Source organism: Mauremys reevesii, linkage group 4 (assembly GCF_016161935.1).
Source record: "Mauremys reevesii isolate NIE-2019 linkage group 4, ASM1616193v1, whole genome shotgun sequence".
NCBI classification, from domain to species: domain Eukaryota; kingdom Metazoa; phylum Chordata; order Testudines; family Geoemydidae; genus Mauremys; species Mauremys reevesii.
This window is the reverse complement of record NC_052626.1, coordinates 45,868,368-45,892,761: the sequence shown is the minus strand read 5'-3', so window position 1 is coordinate 45,892,761 and position 24,394 is coordinate 45,868,368. Positions and strand designations below refer to the sequence as shown.

At 45.2% G+C, this 24,394-nt stretch overlaps 1 protein-coding gene across 11 annotated transcripts in view; it reads right to left on the bottom strand.

The window, feature by feature from the left end:
* RALGAPA1 (Ral GTPase activating protein catalytic subunit alpha 1) overlaps positions 1–24,394 on the bottom strand; it is a 258,521-nt gene that overhangs the window by 110,411 nt on the left and 123,716 nt on the right. For all 11 annotated transcript variants that reach the window (XM_039534629.1, XM_039534621.1, XM_039534630.1 and 8 more), the window contains 6 exons: positions 24,134–24,327; positions 23,928–24,026; positions 23,660–23,815; positions 12,140–12,268; positions 10,544–10,669; positions 5,550–5,608 (listed from right to left, as the gene is read on the bottom strand). In XM_039534629.1, the coding sequence (XP_039390563.1) occupies positions 5,550–5,608; positions 10,544–10,669; positions 12,140–12,268; positions 23,660–23,815; positions 23,928–24,026; positions 24,134–24,327 (763 nt within the window). The remainder of the gene's footprint in view (positions 1–5,549; positions 5,609–10,543; positions 10,670–12,139; positions 12,269–23,659; positions 23,816–23,927; positions 24,027–24,133; positions 24,328–24,394) is intronic.

The following is a 24,394-nucleotide window of genomic DNA, read 5'->3' as shown; positions in this document are numbered from 1 at the left end:
CGCAAAATGCTTGTCTGCCGTTGCTTTCCCAGAGGAAGGAGTGACTGACGACATTTACCCAGAACCACCCGCGACAATGATTTTTGCCCCATCAGGCACTGGGATCTCAACCCGGAAATTCCAAGGGGTGGGGGAGGCTGCGGGAACTATGGGATAGCTACGGAATAGCTACCCACAGTGCAACACTCCAGAAATCGACGCTAGCCTAGGACCGTGGACGCACACCACCGATTTAATGTGTTTAATGTGGCCGCGCGCACTCGATTTTATACAATCTGTTTTGCTAAACTGGTTTATGTAAATTCGGAATAATCCCGTAGTGTAGACGTACCCTTAGTCCTGGCCATGGTATCAGATGCATCAACATCTGCCATGGCCAGGACTAAGGGTACGTCTACACTACGGGATTATTCTGAATTTACCACTCTGAAATCAAAGACTTAATTTTTTCCCCCTGTAGTCCTGTGTGATTTTATTGGCAATTTGGAGACGTTATAAAAATTCATAGTCAAATTTTGCCAATAATGCTAGAAAATTGGCTAGCATCTGTAGGCTTAAAAAAGAAGCAATTTTTGCATTTAATTAAGTCTACTTCTTAAGCTCCTTATCTCAAGTGGTAGATTTGGAAGGACCTTGATGATTCATCTTTTCATGGACTACTGACACCACGAGGATCTTGGAGCAGGATGTATATAAAACTGTATGAAACCAGCAGATGGTACTTGATATTGTTGCTGTAAATGCTTGCAAGTTGAAGCTAGAGAGGCCAGTTTCTGTCAGAGCAACTTCACAAGGTGCAGGAAGCCTTCATTAGCAGCAATAGCTAGATGACCTGGCATGGTTGTATCCAAGATGTCAGAGCTTGTATGACTTCCCTTTGACAACTTCTACTAGGATCTCTAGCACATCTGCCATTCTGCTGAGCAATGCCCAAAAAGATGTGTTGCCCTCTGACTATGAAGAGGGCATTAACAAAACTACAGCCATATGAGGAGAGGACAAGGTTACATGCGCTAGAATAATGAGATCATCGGTTTAACTTCTTCAGAGCCTTAGTCTAGATGTTCAGCAGAAGCATCTGGTTCTTGAATAGTTAAAAGTGCTTTTCTTTGCGACAGTGGAAGTGGAGATATAGGCCTGGAACATGTTGCAGATGCTGACCAATTTGCACACTGAAAGCTTTATCGAGCCCAGTAGGGCCAAAGGTGCTGTAAAGCATAGGGAGCAGGGGACCATGGTGGAAGATACCAAGAAATAGGGTTCAGGTGAACTTCAGAACTAGGATAATGATAATGAGACCTAGACTCCCTATGAGAGGTGTATCTATTTAAATCCCAGGGAATGAGAGGGAGAGGGCTCTCCACCATCATCAGAAGCTGAGTAGGAGAAGAAGCACTTCTCCTTTAGTGGTGGTGATGTTGTGGCAGAGATGCTAAGCAGACCCTCTATGCAACTTCTGGCTGGTACTACAGGTGTGCTCGGTACCGAGGTCTAAGAAGCATCCGGTACCACTAGGGGGTACCTTAGTGAATGCTAACAGAGAGAACACTATCAAAGAGATAGATTATTCTCTACATGCCATACAAGTCCTCAGTACCAAGAACTCTGGTACCAAAGGTAAATGAACAGACTGCATTGGTACAGGGATAGTCAGTACTATGCGCTTTGGTGTGGGTAATTTCTTATGAACTGAAGAGACTGGTACTAAGGATTGGTGACCAGAGTCTGCATGGGTTGCAGAAGGACCCTTTCTGGGCTTTGCATTACCCTTCTCCAAGGATAAATGTGGAGTTTTACACTTTTTAGGGTTAGAATGTTCCTTTCTTCCTCCTAGGCTGATAATAGCTGTCCTAGCAGGGGAAGATAGCCACAGGCATGCAGGAGTGAAATCAGGAAGGCCAAATCACACTTGGAGTTGCAGCTAGCAAGAGATGTTAAGAGTAACAACAAGGGTTTCTTCAGGTATGTTAGCAACAAGAAAGTGGTCAAGGAAAGCGTGGGCCCCTTACTGAATGAGGGAGGCAACCTAGTGACAGAGGATGTGGAAAAAGCTAATGTACTCAATGTTTTTTTTTTCCTCTGTCTTCACGAACAAGGTCAGCTCCCAGATTACTGCACTGGGCAGCACAGCATGGGGAGAAGGTGACAAGCCCTCTGTGGAGAAAGAAGTGGTTCAGGACTATTTAGAAAAGCTAGATGAGCACAAGTCCATGGGTCCAGATGCGCTGCATCGAGGGTGCTAAACAAGTTGGCGGATGTGATTGCAGAGCCATTGGCCATTATCTTTGAAAACTCATGGCGATCAGGGGAGGTTCCGGATGATTGGAAAAAGGCTAATGTAGTGCCTATATTTAAAAAAGGGAAGACGGAGTATCTGGGGAACTACAGGTCAGTCAGCCTCACCTCAGTCCCTGGAAAAATCATGAAGCAGGTCCTCAAGGAATCAATTTTGAAGCACTAAGAGGAGAGGAAAGTGATCAGGAACAGTCAGCATGGATTCACCAAGGGCAAGTCATGCCTGACTAACTTAACTGCCTTCTGTAAAAATGAGATAACTGGCTCTGTGAATGAGGGGAAAGCAGTGGACGTGTTATTCCTTGACTTTAGCAAAGCTTTTGATACAGTCTCCCACAGTATTCTTTCCAGCAAGTTAAAGTAGTATGGGCTGGATGAATGGACGGTAAGGTGGAGAAAAAGCTTGCTTGATCGTCAGGCTCAATGGGTAGTGATTAATAGCTCCATGAATAGTTGCCAGCTGGTATCAAGCGGAGTGCCCCAAGGGTTGGGCCTGGGGCCAGTTTTGCTCAATATCTTCATTAATGATCTGGAGGATGGCGTGGATTGCACTCTCAGCAAGTTTGCAGATGACACTAAACTGGAAGGAGTGGTAGATATGCTGGAGGGTAGGGATAGGATACAGAGGGACCTAGACAAATTAGAGGATTGAGCCAAAAGAAATCTGATGAGGTTCAACAAGGACAAGTGTAGAGTCCTGCATTTAGGACAGAAGAATCCCATGCACTGCTACAGACTAGGGACTGAGTGGCTAGGCAGCAGTTCTACAGAAAAGGACCTAGGGATTAGAGAGGACGAGAAACTGGATATGAGTCAACAGTGTGCCCTTGTTGCCAAGAAGGCTAACGGTATTTGGGGCTGTATAAGTAGGAGTATTGTCAGCAGACTGAGGGACGTGATCATTTCCCTCTATTCGACATTGGTGAGGCCTCATCTGGAGTACTGTGTCCAATTTTGGGCCCCACACTACAAGAAGGATGTGGAAAAATTAGAAAGAGTCCAGTGGAGGGAACAAAAATGATCAGGGGGCTGGAGCAAATGACTTATGAGGAGAGGCTGAGGGAACTGGGATTATTTAGTCTGCAGAAGAGAAGAATGAGGGGGGGTATTTGATAGCTTTCAACTACCTGAAAGGGGGTTCCAAAGAGGATGGATCTAGACTGTTCTCAGTGATACCAGATGACAGAACAAGGAGTAATAATCTCAAGTTGCAGTGAGGGAGGTTTAGGTTGGACAGTAGGAAAAATTTTCACCAGGGGGGTGGTGAAGCACTGGAATGGGTTATCTAGGGAGTTGGTGGAATCTTCGTCCTTAGAGGTTTTTAAGGCCCGGCTTGACAAAGCCCTGGCTGGGATGATTTAGTTGGGGATTGGTCCTGCTTTGAGCAGGGGATTGGACTAGATGACCTCTTGAGGTCCCTTCCAACCCTGATATTCTATAATTTTAAGAGCCTTTAGGCCAGGGTTTCTCAAACAGGGGTCGCCGATTGTGTAGGGAAAGCCATTGGCCCAGAGCCATGATCGGCCGGACCTTCAGACGGGGCAGGTAAACAAACTGGCCTGGCCCGCCAGGGGCTTTCCCTACACAAGCGGAAACCCCTGTTTGAGAAATCCTGGTTTAGGCTATGTCTACACTATAGCCTATGCTGGCATAACTTCAGCTGCTCAGGGGTGCAAATATTCCCCCCTCCCGCGAGTGACTTAAGTTATGCCGACATAAGCGCTCGTGTGCACAGCACTATGTTGGTGGGAGAGCTTCTCCCACTGACATAGCTTCTGCTATTCATGGAGGTGGTTTTATTATGCTGATGGAAGAGCTCTCTCTTGTCAGCACAGAACTTCTTCACCTGATGTGCTGCAGCAGCACAACTACATTGGTACAGTTGCACCGCAGTAGGCATGCCCTTAGTTACTTGCACATCAAAGGAGCAGGCTGATGAGATGATAGGAGTATTTTTACATGATAGTTGCCCTAGGTTTTCAGCCTCTGTTGCTCCTGGATCTGAGGAGTGATGCATTGATCCTTCCATAAAGAACATTGTCGGGTGTGGCTCCCTAGCTTTGTGTGTTCTTTTTGAGAAGGACGAACAAATTGAGTACCTATTAACAATATGCCCTTCTCCCAAACACATTTGGCATCTTATTATTGAGGGGCATTATTTACATGAAGGACAGTTCTTAAACCCCAGACACTTCTGCTCTGCTACAGCAGAGGCAGGATAAATTAAAGGAATGAATTAAAAAGCAACACTGCACTATACTAGTCACTAAACCACGGGTGGGCAAACTTTTTGGCTTGATGGCTGCATCTGGGTATGGAAATTGTATGGTGAGCCATGAATGCCCGGTGGGGGAGGGGGGCTCTATAAGGACTGTTGCCAAGGTGGGGGGAAGGAGGGCTCATGGAATGTTGTGCGGGGGGTGGGGGGAGCAGTACTGGGGACTCCTAGGGGCCCTGCCAGCAGTGACACCAAGGCGGCCGTACCAGGCACCACCATGGCACCCTAGCTGTGACGGGTGTGGCCCCTGGTCAGTTTCAAAGCTGTCAAGAGCGGGGCCGTAGGAGACCAGGAAGACATTGGGTGCGCTGTTGCGTGAGTGGGTGGGGGACTGCCGCGTAGGGGCGGGTAATGATCCCGGAAACAGTGTGGTTAAATCACGCCTAAGCAGTGTGGCTATGCATGCCAGAAGTTGGTACTCATCAAGGGAACTGTGAGTCGGGGGCTTGGGAGCGCCGGGCAGAGCGGGGCAAGCCCTTGACCCCACTCCCTGGCAGGAGCTCAAGGGACAGATATAAACATCCGACGGGCTGGAAACAGTCCGTGGGCCATAGTTTGCCCACCCCTACACTAAACTAACAACTACCTAACAATCACTACCTAGAGCTATTTACAAACAATTATGAGGCTGTCCAGGGAGCAAGAGCTCAAAACACTGCAAAGTTCAGTGAGGGCTTGGATATTGCAAAGTCCTGACCCAAAGCCACAGGGTGTGAAAAATAACTGAGGAGTGGTTGGGGTCATCCTGCCCTTTATGTCCTTTGACAGAGGCATGAGGACTCTCAGGGTGCAGACGCAGTCCCCAACAGGTACTGCTGGCAAAAGTGAGCAGGGTGCACATGCACCACTAGTGGAATATATGGACAAGCACTAAAAGGAGAACTTCGATTACAACATACCTACTTGAATACAGTGCAATTATAAAAGAGCTCCAATAATATGGCAGCCTTTCATCACTTGTTCAAGTATGACCTACCGTGCAGGACCAGATGGCTCCTCTCTTGCAGAACTTAATACAGTTTTGATTGTGAGTTCCTAAAACAAAAGATGAAAATGTTCAAACTCAGTTGCCAGAAATGTCTCCACAAAAATCTTTAGAAAAATATAAGGGCTCTGCTATAGAATACACAGGCTTATTCTTTTGCTGGGTCTCAAGTGAACGGCTCTTTAAGTAATCAGACTTTTTACTCATCTAACACAAAACACACACACACACACACACACACACACCCCTTAAATTTTAAATTATTTTGTTCCTAGCAGTGCCTCCAATGCACCAGGCCCTTTAAAGGAAAGTATGAACCCTGCCTGAAGAACTCACTTTCTCAAAATACACAGAAATGGACCATAGGCCTGAGGGAAACAAACAAACAAGTAATTGGCCACATCCAGCTAAGTTTTATTGAACTACATTTTAAAAATTATATTTTCATAAATTATACTAATATCTAACATAATACATACTTATAATTTCCTGGTTATGAACTCTCACTTCTTTTGAATCCTCACAACATGGTCATCAGTCATCATCTGCAAGAGTGTATTCTTTCAGGACCCATCAAGCCTTGTTACTGACTGGAGGAGTTGCTGTTAACTGATGCACAGTACTCACTTTCCACAAATCTGGGTAGCAAATAGTCTCTTTGGAATACTTTTAAAACCTGCTGCCCCAGAGAGTGTGAGTGACTGAACCAGGATTTGATACATACTACAGAACTTTACCACTAAGTTAAAAGGTTTCTTTTAAAATACAAACTATGAATTGTTCCAGGTATCACACTGAAAACAGAATATTAGATATAAACTAAGAAAGCAATACATGCATCTTGTGTTCCAGATATAATCCTATTTGAGGAAGGGGGACAGGAGACACTGGATGCGGTTCAGTTAGGCTGTAACTTTAGTCCTAAAGGTCAGGGAGTACTCAGCAAATAAAAGTGTACAGTGCAGATAATTCCAGTTACTAGTTATCTGATTCTAAAAGCTCCATTGTCAGTGTGGAAACCAGACCTCTGTAAGTAAGGCCATCCATTCTAATCATAGCTTATGATGTGGTATGATCCACTGGATCCTGGTTTGTGTTGCCACCTTCAATCTAAACTCTTAGTCATAGTTAAGCCAAGCCATGCCCCCAAATGTATTATATACCTTCCTGATTATATCCATATATTTGAACAATGCTGGGCTCATCTGGGTAAGCCTCCGCAATAAAGTTTGTATAGATCAGGAAGGCGGCTTTCCATTTTCTAGCCACCCTTGGCCACTCGACTATCTGATTGCCCTGCTTGCTCTGCCCCAGTTTACACTCTGTCAACTTATCACTGTTGGACAGGGAGGCAAAGTCTACATATTCACCACTAAAAATTTTATATTTAATAGTAGTGAGCTGGTGAACTCCCACTGGGTCAGCCACCCCAGGATAACCATATTCATGATTGACCATTGGGGAACCTTCAGTGACCTGCTGCCCCTGGGGCAGTAATTCCATCCAGCAAATTCACATTCCTTGTAAGCTGGTGAGTTGTAAGGTGCTCAAAAATCACCCCTTCACCCTGCCCAGTACGGGTTCCTGGCCCTGGTGAGGGGTCTGCCTCACCTGAGTATTGTCCATCTCCCAAACTCAGACCCATGCTGGGTTTCCATTATTACCACTTCCAGAACACCCAACCTTCCCCCAGCCCCCAGAAGCTCACAGTTGCTACAACAACTGAAGGCTAGCTTGCAACAACTGTGTAATGCCATAAGTTTCTGTAGGTGTGTGTATCCCAGACATCCAAGACACAGTTCCTAGGACAAGGATGGCCAACTGGTGGCTCCGGAGCCACATGCGGCTCTTCATAGGTTAATATGTGGCTCCTTGCCTAGGCACTGACTCTGGGGCTGGAGCTATAGATGCTAACTTTCCAATGTGCTGGGGAATACTCAGTGCTCAGCCTCTTCTCTGCCCCAGGCCCTGCCCTCACTCCACCCCTTCCCCCGAGCCTGCCATGCTCTTGCTCTCCCCCCGCACACCACCAGAGCCTCCTGCGCACCGCATAACAGCTGATTGCGGCAGGCAGGAGGTATGGGGAGGGAATGGAAGGCACTGATTGGTGGGGCTGCTGGCAGGCAGGAGGCACTGCAGGTTGGAGTGGGAACAGCTGATGAGGGGCTGACGACATATTAGTGTGGCTCTTTGGCAATGTACATTGGTAAACTCTGGCTCCTTCTCAGGCTCAGGTTGGCCGCCCCTGTCCTAGGACATCAGATCCACCCCCTGTAGCCTATTTGCTAGTTCCGCTACCCCTCTAGTTTCAGTTTCTCCTGCCTTGCAATGTGGGAGATGGGGTGACTACCTTCCCCTCCCACACTTAGGTCCCCCAAGAGGAAAAGTAGGCAAGTTCCCTGAACCCCCACACTGAAATCCCCCTCGTCCCCCCCCCATTGCAGCACTGTCCAGAAGGGACTCAGTTCCACGCCCTGCCTCTGCAACCTCCATCTGGTGCTGGTCACACTCACCCCTGCCAGCCGTGCCACTCTTCTGTCCTGCAGATTTTTCATTGAAATATCATGGGTCTGGGTGACTCACTACACCTTGTAAACATTTTAGTGCCGTGGAAACAATTTCAGAAGCAACTGCCTAGACTATTTGAATCAATTCTCTGATGGCTCCTCCACCCCAAAATGCAGGTGGTTCACCACTGGGAGCATTTGCTTCCACAGGGTCCACATTATCTCCCACTAAAGAGGAATCCATTTGGTAGACAGACAGATCACCCCTGGATCCTCCAACCTTGGTCAAACCCCTTGCCCATGTGGCAAGGATCCCACCTCTGGGCTCCCATGACCGTTTGAGTCCCACTCTGTCCTCTCTGAGCTGGGTTTGGAACTCCTTTCCTCGTCTGCTCTAACATGCCTCTATGGCTGGCTGGAAGTGAGTGGCGGACAACCCTCTCCTGTTCTGACCACTCTGCTGTGGCACCACACTGATGAGTGTGGCTTGCCAACTACAAAACCAGTTTCTCCTCTCTTGGTTTTCACACCTCAGCTGCTAGAAGAGGGCCTCCTCCTCCCTGATTGAACTAACCTCGTTATCTCTAGCCTGCTTCTTGCTTGCTTATATAGACCTGCCCCTGGAAATTTCCACTACATGCATCCGACGAAGTGGGTATTCACCCACCAAAGCTCATGCTCCAAAACGTCTGTTAGTCTATAAGGTGCCACAAGACTCTTTGCTCCTTTTACAGATCCAGACTAACACAGCTACCCCTCTGATACTGATGAGTTTGAAACTCCCTCCTCTTCCCCTTCTGCTAAAAACACCTGCTTCTGCTGCTGCAGGCTGGAAGGGGGAAGGCTCCTCCCCATTCTCACCAGTCTGCTATGGCTCTGAGCAGAGTTCCCTACCTCACCCTCTCTGTTACCAAATGCCTGCTTTTACCACTGTAGGCTTTGGGGGAGAGGGGAAAGAATGCCTCCCCCCCTGCTTCCTGTTCTCACCTATCTGTTCCTATGTGGTGCCAGGAGAATTCGTTGTGATGTTGTTCCTGCTGCTCCACCTGGTCCAGGTAAAAGATGGCTTTTCTTGCACTGGCATGAACCTAAATAGTCTCCCCCTCTTTCGGACATCTGGGGGCTGAAGTTGCTGCAGCAAGTCACTCTCTGGCTATCTAGTCCTTAAAAGGGCCACACATCTTTTCTTACAAACCAGACAATGGCTCCCACTGCTTAATGTGTGGGTAGGTCATTCTGCCTGAGTCAAGAGGGCCAAATGTTCTTACTGGTGAAATTCACCTTCCATAAAGCCCAAGTAAACAGGCTTTGTGCAGGGAACTAAATTTACTTCTAAACAGTGAGCAAGGTCTGTGGAGCTACCTCATACATTATTCCACTCTTAATATTGGAAGCAGGGGCAGCAACCTGCAGGATCCCTATAGTCAGAGACACAGTGGACTAATGGTTCTCAAACTTATTTGATCACACACCCCCTTCTTTGTGTCTGTAGTAGTTTATGACCCCTCCCGCTTCCTGCCACACAAGTACATATATATATGCAGCAATGGTGCTTCTCTTGAACCAGTTTTGACCTCTTTGGTTTTCACTTGAGTTTCTTTTTATCTGTTGCATGAATAAGCCAACAATCCATTGTAATAAGAGCAAAAGCAAAACTGCGATTGTGGTCAATGCGTACAATTAAATGTGCACACTTCATTGTAGCAAATGGGTTAGCGTACAGATGGCAACGACATTGTATAAAGCTATGCAAGCTTAATAAAAATCCATCAAAATGCACAGTGTCATCTAGAGTCAAATGCACAGCGCTTTCTGAGAGGAAATCAACTTTGGTAATTATTCATTGCTGTGGGTAAAATGTGTGCAGCAAGTTTTCCCCCCCTAAAGCTCCTCATGCTCCCTTTCCCCCCGAATACATTCCATGACCCCCAGTTTAAGAACCTCAGTAGTACACAGACCCCTGAACCCAGACTGCTTTCAGCTACGTTAAACTGTCACAGAGCCCAAACTTCATGTGCTGGAGTCTCTCTGATTTTATGTATTGTGGCCACCACGGAGGTGCACATAGGGGCTTTTGGCAGCCCCTAAGAAAATAAACGGCAAATGGAATAAATAGTGCAGCTAGAAACCAAGTCTTTTTCTTCTTTCTGAGATGTTTGAAGCCAAGAAACTTTTTAAGTGATCACAATGACCAAGCATAAGAAATGTGCATTATTTTGAACATTTACTTTTAGGAACATATGCAGACACTTTTGAAGGTTTTTGTTGATCAACAGTAATTTCAAAATAACTACATGTTTAGAAGTTTAAAGCCTATTTTGACAAATTTTATGGACTTAAATCTTGTCCTCTACATATGAAGATCTAAAAAGAACATTAGAATGTCTAAATATTAGTAAAAATTACCTGGAACACTATACTACTAAAAAAGACAGCTTGGTAGCTGCAATACCATACATATGTTTTCAATATTCCCACCTTAACATCTGTGAAATGAGACACAACTATGTCAGGAGTGTTTGGGTGTAGAGCTGGCAATTCACAATATAAGTTAGGAAAGCAGACAAGAGATCCCAACAGAACTTGTGCTTCTACTCTTGGTGCCTAGGAATGGGGAAAAAACAAAAATATTTACTCAGATTGCACTAAGATGAAATATCCAGCTACCTTACATAAGGTTGAATTTTTATTAAGTTTATCCTGGTGACAATATGGAGGCCAGAGAGAAACTCAAGCAGTTTGTATTTATCACAAAAAGTACAGCTGTGTGATATACACTAAGATTGCTTAAATAAGCTGCTGTGTTGAAACGGTAACTCAAAATTTCCATTACCACGTACGGTACTGGCTCTACATCCTATATTACCACAAAAGAGAATAATTTAAATAGCCTTTGTGATAAAACACTGTTTCTAAATATTTTTCTTATAAACACACAATAGAAAGTTTTAAAGGATAAATAATGCCTCTGCCAATCAAGCTGATCAGAAATAACTGAAAGGTATAAACTTTTAAAAATACAAATGCAAAAGCTAGCAATTTTAAGAGCCACCAGCCCCATTCTTGGAAGGCACTGTACAGCAACAACATGGAGGAATTACAAGTGTAACACACTTTTAAAGAGAAAACACTGTAAAAATCCATAGCAAACTCCAAAGAGATTATACTGGATGATCCAAAAACTAAGCTGACATCACCTCAACCAATATACAGGGGAAATTATTTACCGGCAATAGTTGTTTTCTAAGACAGTATTTTGCCAAGAACCCCATTCTTGAGGCAAGAGATCGCCAACATACACCATCAATAGAGCTCTGAATATTTCAAGATTTTGAAGAGAAAGCCAACCTTGGTCAGTTAAAAGTTAAATATCTCAGGATGAGCAAGATGACACCGGCTCATGGTGAGCATTAATTGAAGGTTGCAGTATTATATGAACATCCCTTGCTAAAAGGTATTTAATTGCTTCTGTGAATCATGGAGTGTTTTGTACAGTAACAATGTAATATCTATGGTATACAAAGCACTTCTCCTAAAATGGATCATCATCATTTAACGGCCAACCGCAACATTTTTACTTCTTATTAGTCCCAAAGGATACATTGCGACATCAGTACAAAACCTACTATATTTAAATAGCTGTGGACCTAATACACCAATAAAGTGTTCCTTCCCTTTAAAAGTTTGTTAATATGGTACGTCTTCCGTAAGTTTTAAAAAACAAAAAAGACTCTGGATATGCATGTGGGTGATGACATAACTAAAAAACACCACACATAAAGGAGTTTATTTCAAGAGTTCTCTCATAATTGTTCCTGCAATTCTGAGGCTAAACAGACATCAGGAATAAACAGCAAATTTTTGCATTCTTTATATTATACCTTCTATATAGGATTTTTATAATGCCATCTTTTAATGAACTACTTGGTGATTTCAATAATTAAGCATTAAGTTCTCTTTTTGGGACAGGTCAATACACACTAGCTGAAGAACAATGTTGCATAGTATATTTTCTATTAAAAGATCTCATGATTACATACAATCACAAAAGCAAATGAACTGATGAACACTTACATTGAGAAAAGAAGAAGCAGCCACTCTACCAGCTGCTATAATAAAATCCATAATAAGCATGGTAGCACCAGGCAAACCAAGTGAAAAGAATTGAGGAGAGCAGTGCTTGATGATTGTATTAACAATATCCTTGGAAGGGAGAAGGGAAAGAAGTATATGACATTCATTAGTTAAACAAAAAAGCACACTGACAATGGTTATTATGCTCATTACTGAGCAAAATCTGAATAATTTAAAAATTTACTAATCAGCTGTAGAGTCCAACAGGTTGCTTATAACCATTCATTACACTTTCTACTGAGGTACTTATAACCAACTATACCACGTACTGCTTATGATTGCAACATGCTTATAATACCTGTTAAGCATTTATTAACCCTTTATAAATTATTTGTAAATGAAATCTTAATATAAAGAATGACATATTAAAGTGTCTTAAAATTCTTTTCTTTGTAGCTATACATTACATGATATATTACGTGAATGCAGATTTAGTGAACCCATGAAATATATCATTAATCAAGATTTTCAATTTCTAAGGTACATGTGATTTCTCTAAGAATCTATGAATTGTTTAAATATATGAATCTGTGTGTGGACAAGATACAATCAGTATAAAAAACTCCACAGTTCATATGCAAATAAACTATATAATCCTTCTCTGAAAAAAATTCTCTAAGAGATAGACTCTAACATACCCTGATGGTCAACGTTAACATGCAAATTTGCAATTCAGTAGGAGAGAAAACGTAGTTTAGTGGTTAGAGGAGGGGAAAACTGGTTAGGTCTCTTCGGTTCAATTCCTAGCTACACACTGACCAATCTTAAGAAAGTCTTATTCTTCCTCCATTCAAATCAGTTAAAATTCTCCATTGACTTTCATGGGAACAGAGTTGCTCAGGCCTTTAACCTCTCTCAGCTAGATCCACAAAGGGATTTAGACATCTACCTGCTACTTTAGATGTCTAAATCCAACATTTTAGCTCCACTGAGACCTCAAAACCCCCACTCAGTTGCTGCCTAAAACTGGAAGTGCCTAAATTCTCTACATGCCTAACCTGCTGCTGGTGGGCATGTGAAAAGCTGCCTATGTTTTGACACCACTGAGCTGCTTGGCATCCTGACTCACACCCAAGCTGTGGAAGAGTTCTCAAAATAAGCATTCCCCTGCCTATCTTGCACAGAGAGCCCAAAGTGGAAGATGTTTTCAGAGCAAGCCTATCAGATTGGGCCTTTCACAAAGAGCAGCTGAGGGCAATCAGATTGGGAATTTGGGTATGTGTGCTTCACAGAATACCCAATCCAGTAGTTAGGGCACTCACCTAGAATGTGTGAAACCTGTTTTCAAATCCCCCCTTTGCCTAATCTGAAGAAGGGACTCCAACCTCTCAAGTGAGTGCCTTACCAGCAGTCCACTGGGTATTCTGGAGTGAGGCTCTTAATCTCTCCTCTTGAAGCTGTTCTACTTTGTATAAATGACTAATAAGGCGTTAAAAAAAATTGTCGGCCACAATGCCATTCACTTAGATTTTGGCATGGCTCTCCCTCCTGGCTGGGCCATATTTCAGTGAGAGGCACTGTGACTTGGCGCACGGCATTGCAATGCCATTCAATAGGGTTTTTTATGGGTTATTTTTAATGTGGTTCTTTTATGGTACTTGAACGGACCATACAAAACTGCAACTTAAATTGTAGCTGCAATTTTTGAACCAAACCCCACCTGCCCAAACTCAAAACACCACAACTTTCTTACAGCCTTAATGATTAAATATTGATGGTGCGCACACACACACACACACTTTCTTCCTTCCTTCCTGGGATGTAGGAGACCCAAGTTCAAGTCCCTGCTCCAAATCAGGCAGAGTAGGGATTTGAAAACAGGCCTTTCACCTCCCAGGTGAGTGCCCTGACCACCAGGCTACTGGGTATTCTGGGGTGGGGTTCTCAATCTCCCTCTCATTTTTAATGAAAAAGGTCTGACATGGTTTAGGTGCCTAACCCAGGAGAGGGTTCGTGGCTCTGAATCCCAAGTGGAGATAAGTGCCTAACTGAGCCACCGGGTGGTGCATAACACTCTTTCAGAGGCAGGGATTAGATCACACCCCTCTCCTTGGTATTCCTATTGAGTAGCTCAGGTGGCTCCCCACTCAGTTTTCTGGCATCTGTGAATCCCATTCTTAGATGGCTAACTCTTGCATATTGTATAGGGACCTTCACACCTAGCTCAGGGCTGAGGATTCCACCGGGAAGCAGGTTACCCAAAAGTTAGGAATCGTAATACTCAGCATTGCCGCCCCCAGTCCCTCTGTGGATCTAGCCCTCTCTGCCTCTATTTACTCTGGGGGGGAAGTTGGCTAAAACGAAACGGTGACTTACTGTAACTGTGGTTCTTTGAGATGTGATGCAAACATATATTCTACTTAGGCGTGTGTGCACCCAGTACACCGGAGCCAGAGACTTTTGTCTAGCAGTACCTGTAGAGGGGTGGTGCTTGTGCCCTTGGACCCTCCCCTGGTGCTGCCCAGATCCCCTCTAGTTCCTTCACACCAAAAGGCCCTGAGAGGAGACTCCGAAACAGAGGGCACAGGGGGTGCCATGGAATACATGTCTGCATCACAACTCGAAGAACTACAGTTACAGTAACTAACAGTTTCTTCTTTGAGTAGATGCAGACATGTATTCCACTTAGGTGACTCACAAGCAGTAAGCCATCTGGAGGCGGGGCTCAGAGTCTACTGCAATAGGATTCGTAGGACCATCCTTCCAAGGCCTGCGTCCTTTCTGGAAGATGTGGTCTGTAAATGTATGGATGGATGACCATGTAGCTGCCCTGCAAATGGAATGGAAATGTCACCGAGGAATACTACTATCAACATCACTTGTGCTTTCGTGGAGTGAGCTTGCATCCGTTGAGGACATAGCCGAAGCGCTCTCATATGCAGTCTTGATACAGGATGTTATCCATCTAGAGATGCTCTGTACAGAGACTGCTTGCCCCCTTCATGTGGTCTGTATATGATATGAACAGGCAAGGTGAAGCACAAAATGGTTTACTCCTGACTAGATAAAAGGCTAGACATTGCCTGACATCCAGAGTATGGACGGACTGTTCTTCCAGGAAAGAGTGCAGCTCAGGGGAAAAAAACATAGGTAAACACACCACCTGATTCAGATGAAACAGAGACCATGTTGGATAAAAAATCTTGGGTGTGGTCGCAGCATCATCTTGCCCTTAGAGAACTGAGTGTAAGGAAGCTCAGCCATCAGGTCCTGCACCTCTCACAACCTTCTTGCAGATGTGATAGAAAACTGTGTTCCCAATAGCTAAGACAAGAAGGGCAGTGGACAGGATGCAAGTGACTTGAATGGAGGGCCCATTAGAGCAACCAGAATGGGGTTTAGGTCCCACATGGGAACTGGTTCGTGGTCTGGAGGATTTAAGCAGAGAAGCCCTTTCAGAAATCCTTTCAGCATGGCATTGGGAAAAAAACTGATTTCCCTTGACCAGGGGGATGATATTGATACTGATATTGCTGCCAAATGCACTTCAGTGAACTGAGCGCAGGGTCCGATTTCTGAAGCTGTAACAGCTACTCCAAGATGTCCTGGATGGAAGTCCCTGTTGCTTTGGTCCCATGGACCAAGGACCACACCATTTTGCCAACTAGGCCATCCTAGTGGAGATCTTCCTACTGCTGAATAGGACTTGTTGGATAGCCTCCGAGTACAGCTCTGTGTCTTCATTCAGCCATGCAGCAGCCACACCATAAGATGCAGGGAGCTGATCACAGGCTGGAGAGTGTGGCCGTGGTTCTGAGTGAGCAGGCTGGGATGGAGAGGAAGTGGTATGAGAGGTTGAACCGACAGAGCAAGGAGATCAGGGAACCAGCACTGCCTCGGCTGGAGCAACGAGGATGGGCTTGGGCACGATCTGCCTTCAGTTTGAGGATGATCTGAGGCATGACCAGAATAGGAGGAAAGATGTACAGAAGAGTCAACCGCCAGTTCCAGTGGAAAACATGAGAGAGGGAGCCTGGGCTGAGACCCCCATAGGAGCAGAATAAGGGATGCTTTGTTTTCCCTCGTCACAAACGGGTCGATCACACAGATGCCCCATGTCTCAAAGACAACCCAGAGGACATTCACCTTCAAGGACCACACTCAGTTCAGGGAAAGAACCCTGCTGAGATGTCTGGAAGACAATTTTGTGCCCTCAGCAAGTGGGCTGCTACCAGAGTGATGTCTGCTTTGATGCAGAATTGCCATAGGTTGATTGCCTCTAGGCAGAGTAACCTGGAATGCCTCCCCCTTGTTTGTTCACTTAGTACATTGCAGTGGTATTGTCGGTGAATAGGTGAACCACTAGGTGTGTGAAATGGTCCCAGAAGGCACAACATGCATTGTGGATGGCTCAAAGTTCCAGCACATTGATTAAGAATGAGGCTTCCTGTTTTGACCACAGGCCCCTGCACCCTCAATGAATCCAGATGTGCCCACTCCCAACCCAGAAAGGAAACGTTGGTAACTACTGACTTAGTTGGAGGGACCTAGCGAAGGGACTCCCTGGCACACAGTGCGTGGGGACTCCAACCAGTGCAAGGAATCTAGAACTGGTGGAGGAAGGCGAACCAACCTGTTCAGAGAATGCAGGGCAGGGTAGTAGCTTCTCCTGAGGAGTCGCATCTGAAGATGGCAAAGGTGCAGTCTGGCGACCTGGATCACTTGCATGCAAATGAACATGTGACCCAACAGGCTCAGACATACATGGAGTGTCATGGAGGGCTGAGACTGCAGACTGAGGCAGAGCTGTTGAATTGCCTAGAAATAGTTGATCGGCAGGAACGCCCTCAAACTTGTGGAATCTAACAGGGCCCCAGTGATTTCAATTTTTTGAGCTGGATCCAAGGTTGACTTTGTGATGTTTAAAATGAGTCCCAGATACTAAAGTGAACGCAATGCGGTATCAATGTGGGTGAGAAGGCCAGCCTTCAGTAACCAGTCGTCGAGGTATGGGAAAACGTGGATTCCTTTCCACCTGAGATATGCCGTAACAACTGCCATGCATTTGATGAAGATTGGGGGGCAGAAGAGAGGCTGAACGGGAGAATCATATACTGAAAGTGTGTTCTCCTACCATAAAACAAAGTTACTTCCTATGGCTTGTTAGAATAGTGACTTGAAAGTAAGCATCCTGAAGGTCCAGAGTCGTTCTGAGATAGCGTGGGGAGTAATCGATAGAGTGACCATGCGGAATTTCATGTACTTGTTGAATTTGCTGTGGCCCTGAATGTCAAGAATGGGTCTCATCCCACCCTTGGATTTTGGTATCAGGAAGTACCAGGAGAAGCAGCTGTAGCCCCAGTGTTCCTCCATTGCTCCCAACATTAGCAGAGAGCTGACCTGCTTGATTAACAGTGTCTCATGAGAAGGGTCCCTGAAGAGGGACAGGAAGCAGGGGTGGGAAGGGGGCCTGAAAAGGAACTGAATTGTGTAGCCTGATCTGATAGTGTGTAGGACCCAGCCATAGGAGGTAACCAAGTCCCAAGCATTGTAAAAAAATGGGCCAGCCTGTCCCCAAAGGGGGAGGAGGGGAAAGAGGGCAGAGTAGTGACTGGACCAATACTCTGGACTAAGGAGTCCAAATGGGCCCTTAGCAGGTGCCAAGGGAGGGCATACAGATTGTCTGAAGCCTGAATCTGCCTGCTTCTTTTTGTGGGATCTATCCCTCTTTATAGGGTAGTCCCACTGTTTCAGAGAAAGGCTGTGCAAAGGAATGCTGTGGGCAATATTGTTGCTGCTGCTGCGCCCCATAGTGGAGTCTTTGCACAGATGGTGTGTACACTCCCAAGAACCTCAAGGTACTCTGGAATCCTTAAAAGAGTGCAAATAATCAGTCCTGTCCAAGAGCAAGACTCAGCTGTCAAAGGGAAAATTTTCAATGAGCTGGACGTCCAAAGTGATCCCAGAATTTCACAACCAGGAAGCCCTCCTCATAGTTATCGCCAAGGCCATCACCTGGCTGAGGTGTGTGCAATGTCCGGGGTGGTCTGCAGGGATGTTTTGGCCACCACACAACCTTCCACAACAAACACCTGAAACTCTTCACATATGGCCTCAGACAACTGGTCTTTGAATTTAGACATGGCTGACCAATTGAGGAAATCATACTTGGACAGCAAAGCTTGTTGATTTAAAATCCTCATCCGTAGGAACATTGAGGTATAGACCTTCCTGCCCAGAAGATCCAACCACTTGGAGTCTCTGTCCTTGGTGGTAGACTTGAACCCACTCTGTCGGTCACTGTCGTTTACCACCATTATGGTCATGGAATTTGTGGGTGGGACCAGAACCCTTCAAATCCCTGCATGACGCCAAAGTAGAACTTTTTTATGAACCTTGCCACTGGCGGTACACAGGGCTCTTATTGGCTCAAAGAACACATCATTGATTGGGAGGGCCACACTCCCAGGGACAGCGGACTTGAAATCTACCAGTCTGTGTGCTCTCCTGAAGAAACTCTGCCTGGATGCCTAAGGATGTGGCTATGTGGAGTAAAAGGTCCTGGCATGCCTTAAAGCCCTCCGGAATAGAAGGGGAGGCTGAACCGGGCAGCACTGCATCATCCAGCGATGAGGAAGAGGGTCCTGGCTGAGCAAAAACTGGCTCTCACCCCCCCAAAAGATGTATCTGGAAAGGAGGACTTCTCTCAGGAAGAAAGACTGCTGATGCTTGGGCTTGTGGCTCATCCAAAGTCACCACCGTTGACCTGGCAAGTGACTTCAGCTTTGAATGGGGTGAAGAGTGGGATCTCTGTAAGCGAGGAATGTCCCACTGAGTCCAAGGTGGCCACTGATATGGGTAGGACATTGGTGACCAGTAGGAGCCTGGCTAAGGTCCTCTGTCCTGGCCACATGCCAATTATGAGAGCCACACTTGTCCACTGGCAGCCCCCGGAGTTCATTAGGAGATGCGGAGCAGGAGGATGACTGACTTGGAATCAGAGCCCCTGGATCTCGGCGACATGGGCGGAGTGATGCCTGGGCAGTCCAATTCATCCATTGTCCAGAACAAGGCAAGAATCAGCTCCTGCGATTAACAAAGTGCTGTCAGTACCGAGCATGTCAGGCAGCATTGGTCCTGGAGCCAACAGAGATACCAAAGCATCCAAGTGCATCAATGTCTACGATGATGAAAGCCCCCATGGGAACACTTGAGGTGTCAAATATAGCAGGGCCAAAGAAGGCTCCGGTTCCGATGCCCCTGCACCAATTCCAGTACCAGCTCCATGCCCACCATGAGGAAGGAGTGTCTAGGTGCAGTGCTGATGGGCATGAAGGTTCAGCGGGGCGCTCCACTGGAGGGGCTGCTGAAGGCGTGAGCATTGCAAAGTCCTGGACCAGCAGTGAGGACACAATGGAAAGGCAGAGCAGGTCCGCTAGACTGGTACTGGCATCACCCTCATCGGGACCTGCAGGCTGGCACTGGAGTCAACAATACGGGGTTTATGTCCTTCCCACAGTCCCATGCTGATTTGTGCTTTTCCTGGGGGAGGCAGAGGAGTTGCGTCGCAACCTAGAGCAGTCCTGATTGGTCTAATGAGACCTCTTCCTCAGCACCAATAATGGAGAGCAGCTCCTCTGCCTCTTTGGAGAAGTACCTGCCCCGGAATGAGAGGTGGCAGCGCTTACTGAGCCTGAGGGCCATCTTCAGCCTGAGGAGGGCTTCAGTACTGGATCAGGCAACATGGCCTGTTCAAGCAGATGCTGCTTGAGAGGAAGGTCCCTGTGCCACCCGAGTGCACTTCTTGAATGATATAAGATCGAACAATGCTCTGTAAGGTGGGCCTTGCCAAGACAAGGCAAGCACCTCATGTGGGGGTGTCATTGTTGGGGATCACCCCTTCACATGAAGGACAACATTTAAACCCTGGTGTGGGCATCAGAGGGGAACACTATCAACTAAGGGTATGTCTATATTACCCGCTGAATCAGCGGGCGGCGATCGATGCAGCGGGGGTCAATTTATTGTGTTTAGTCTAGATGCAATAAATTGACCCCCAAGCACTCTCCCGTCGACTCCTGTACTCCACCGCTGTGAGAGGCACAGGCAGAGTCGACGGGGGAGTGGCAGCAGTCAACTCACTGCAGTGAAGACACCATGATCAGTAGATCTAAGTACATCGACTTCAGCTATGTTATTCACATAACTGAAGTTGCATAACTTAGATTGACCCCTCCCACCCCACTGTAGACCAGGCCTAACACTCTCTACTAACCACTGACTAACACTAAGTATATACCATAAACTAGACTAAAACAAAATGTGCCACCCCTCTACGGGTACTGCTAGGGAAAAGTCTCTGGCTATGGAGTGCTGGGCATGCACATGCCTAAGTGCAATACATGTCTGCATCTACTTAAAGAACACCTACTTCACACAAATATGAGCCATTAGGACAAAAATTTAAGCTGTGAAATGTCTTTAGTTTCTTTCATGCATTTTAACACTAACTGATCTGTTCTATATTTCCTTCTCTAAAAGAAAGCATAAGAACATAAAAGGGAAAAAATTAACTTCATTTATCCTACAGCACAGCTGAGGGAGAGGGTTTCAATTGTCAGCTAAAGAATCACACTAAATGGTTACCTAGAAACACAGTAAATTCTGAAAAAATAGCAGTGTTGCCCACTCTCACAATATTTGGTGTTTTTCTAAAAAAGCACCCCCGCTCTCCCGAATCCTCCTATTTCACAAGAACCTCCGGCTTTCATAAAACAGTAAGTTTATAGACTTTGCACGTGTGGAGAAAAGCTTGAAACCATGATGTAAGTGTGTCCTAAAGACTCAGAAACAAGACAATTCCCAGGGGCGGGGGAGACTGCAGGAACTATGGGATAGCTATGGAATAGCTACCCACAGTGCAACGCTCCAGAAATCGATGCGAGCCTCGGACCATGGACGCACACCACCGAATTAATGTGCTTAGTGTGGCCGTGTGCACTCGACTTTATACAATCTGTTTTACTAAACCGGTTTATGTAAAATCGGAATAATCCCGTAGTGTAGACGTACCCTCAGTAAGGCAGAAATAGCATCAGGGAATGAGGGAAAGAGAAATTAAGACAGAGGAAAAGAAGGGTAACCAAAAGCAGCACAATGTATGAAAAAATGTAGATAGTGATCTTACATTTTTACAAAAAGAACCTGCTAAATCACTCATAGGAAGATTGTGATTTGAATAGGATTACTGGAACTAACATCTTCTTACTGTGATGGGTTGTAGCAACCCCGCACTGATGAGGTGAGGTTAGGGAGCTTCTATGGATGCCGGAAGCTTCGCTCCCTCATCTCTGCTGGGCATGCTCCCAGTGGAGGAAGCATTCAAAAGGGAGCAGCTCAGTTCAGTCTGGGTAGATGGAGCAGGAGAGCAATTGGGTACAGCAGCCTCCTGTACAGAAGCTGCCAGGGCTCCAAGAAACCAGGACCGGGCCTCACAGCTAAGCCATTGCAGACCTTCAACCACAGGGACTAAGGGTGATGAATCACCGCCAGCAGGGGAAGCTGCTCCAGAGAAGGACCTGAGAGGACGTCAAGTGGGATCCCAGGCAGACCCGTGGCACTGAGTAGCAAGAGATGAAGACGATTTTCACGGCAGTATTTTGGCTGCTTCAGTTTCTTTACATCTCTCAAGTAATTATCATCAACTACATTTAACTCTGCAAGACTGTTTCTTCCAGTATTTTCAGAGAGGTATATGGCTTGATCTTGTTCCTACCAAAGTCACTGGAAAAACTGTAACGGACTCCAATGGATGTAGGATTGTGCCACTGGTGAAACTCAGAAAAAAGTACAAAAATGTTTGGATTTGTAAGCTCTACTTACACTTCTCTAATGGCTCCTGAATGAACATTTTGTATTTGACTGAAAGACTGTTAATAAAATCTACTCTGATCTTTAACTTCTCCTACCTACTTTTTTGGAAAGAATTCAGTCCCCATGCTGATCAGCTCATAGGCCTTCATTTGTCCAAAAAAAGTTCTTCACTTTTTCGTAATTGTTCTTCAGGATGTGTTACTCATGTCCATTCTGTTACCAATCTTCCTGCCCCTCTGTTGGAGTTGTTGTCAAGAAGGAACCAAGGGGGTGTAGGGCTGGTAGCACCTGATATACCAGCACATGAGCGCAGCACTCAAGGGGGTGACACAGCCGGCCCTACAGATACCGCTAAGGCAAAAGTCTCTAATGGCCACGGATGTGGATGCACGCACACTTACAATGGAATAGAGATGAGCAAGCACTAGAAGAAGGGGAGTTTGCCTGCATTACCGATCTGACAGATATAAGGAAAAAGCTTGACCTACACTGGAGGGATCCTGACCAAAAAATAATAATAATAAAAAAAAATGCTAATCACTTCAAGTTTAAAAAAAATACGCCAACAAAAACAGCATTCTAAATTGGCTTGGATTACTATATGCTAATAGGACAATGGTATCTTGAGCAAATATGATGTGTGCTTTGTTAACAGTTTCCTTTTGTACAGTACACCTTATGTGTGTCAGAGATGTGGTCTATATATAGGATCGGGAGCTGACAGCACAAGAGGTCTCAACCCAGCTCTGACAGTCACTTAACCTTTTCATAAAGGTTTCTCCACTGAAAATTTGGGACAATACTACTTATTAAATGGAAGTTAATACTGTGAAGATTAGCTAATGATTTCTATCAAAGTACAGTGAAGATTTATATTGCTATACATACTAAGATAGATTTTGATTTTACCACAAGCACTAGGTATGGTGCAGCATGTAATTGCACCAGCCAGGGAGCAGACCAAGAACCATGTTGTGACTCACAGTCAATATGGTCCTTTGTTCCTACTTTGCTCCTGGGATGGAAGGAAAGGGAAGTAGCAATCTGAACCAATTTTGTACCTGGCACAATTACTTTCCCACCAGCCCAACTGCAAAGGCTGGTGTATTGAAGGGAGGGAAGTCTCCCAGAAGTTGCTTGTTTCTCTTTCCTCCATGCTGCAACCTGCAATATGGATAGCATAGCCTATGCAGATGAAAAATGGGGCACCTTCTGCCTCCTTATGCCCCTGCACAAATGTGTATAGTAGGTTATAATTGTGCTCATTACTATGGGCATGATTTACCAAGGCAATTGCTCAGCAATAGGATATACACTGAAGTACTGATTCTTAATTACCAAGTTAAATTATTTAATTGAAAATCCACTCAGTACACCTTTACCTCGATATAACGCTCTCCTCAGGAGCCAAAAAATCTTACCGTGTTATAGGTGAAACCACGTTATATCAAACTTGCTTTGATCCACCAGAGTGCGCAGCCCTGCCCCCACGGAGCACTGCTTTACCGCATTATATCCAAATTCGTGTTATATTGGGTCACATTATATCGAGATAGAGGTGTATTTTCTGACAGAGACGTGACTCCATTTCAGTTATATCGTACATCCTCATCTGAATTAAAAAAATATATATAAAAAAACACTTACCTGATCAACATGAAGAAGTCCACAGTGCATTATATTGTAGAAATGAGTTAAAAAATCCCTATTTGGAGAAACATCTTGTCTTCGCTTCATCGTATTACAAATAAGCTTATAAGCATGTAGCTTGCCTTGTTTGTATTTATCAGTCAACATGGTTGCCTACAGTTTTTTAAAAAAGTACTTATTACACAAATGAAGTAACAGGTTAATGTTAGCATTGTTCTATATTATATGAACGTCTCTTATCTACTGAATGGATTATTGTATTTACCTTGAAAAGCCATGGAGTTAGAATTCTCAGTGGTGGGATTAAAACTGGTGGAGAGGGTGAAGTCAAGTTATCAGCTGAAATACCAAGATTATCTCTTATCTGTAATTATTTAAGAACACAGAGGCAGTATGTCAGAAATTTATAGTTTTTGATCCATTCTCAAGCTCTTGCCCTATCAAGCTGGTCTGTAGAGAAGGTTCTTGTACCTTAGCCAGGTTCTGCCAGAGTTCACACAAGTAATCAAAAACTTGCGCATGAATTTCAGGGTCCATAATGGTGTTAACATCTCCCAAAATCCCTAGCATTCGTCTCCACATTACAGTAGCAACATCTGCATGCCATCCTGTAAGGGTGCCCCCTGCCATCACACTGCAACATTCTGATGGGAATTCACTAGTTTCTGTAATAGGAGAAAAAACATACAATAAGAATGACCTTTGGTAAAGCAGAATAAGGTCTGATATTTA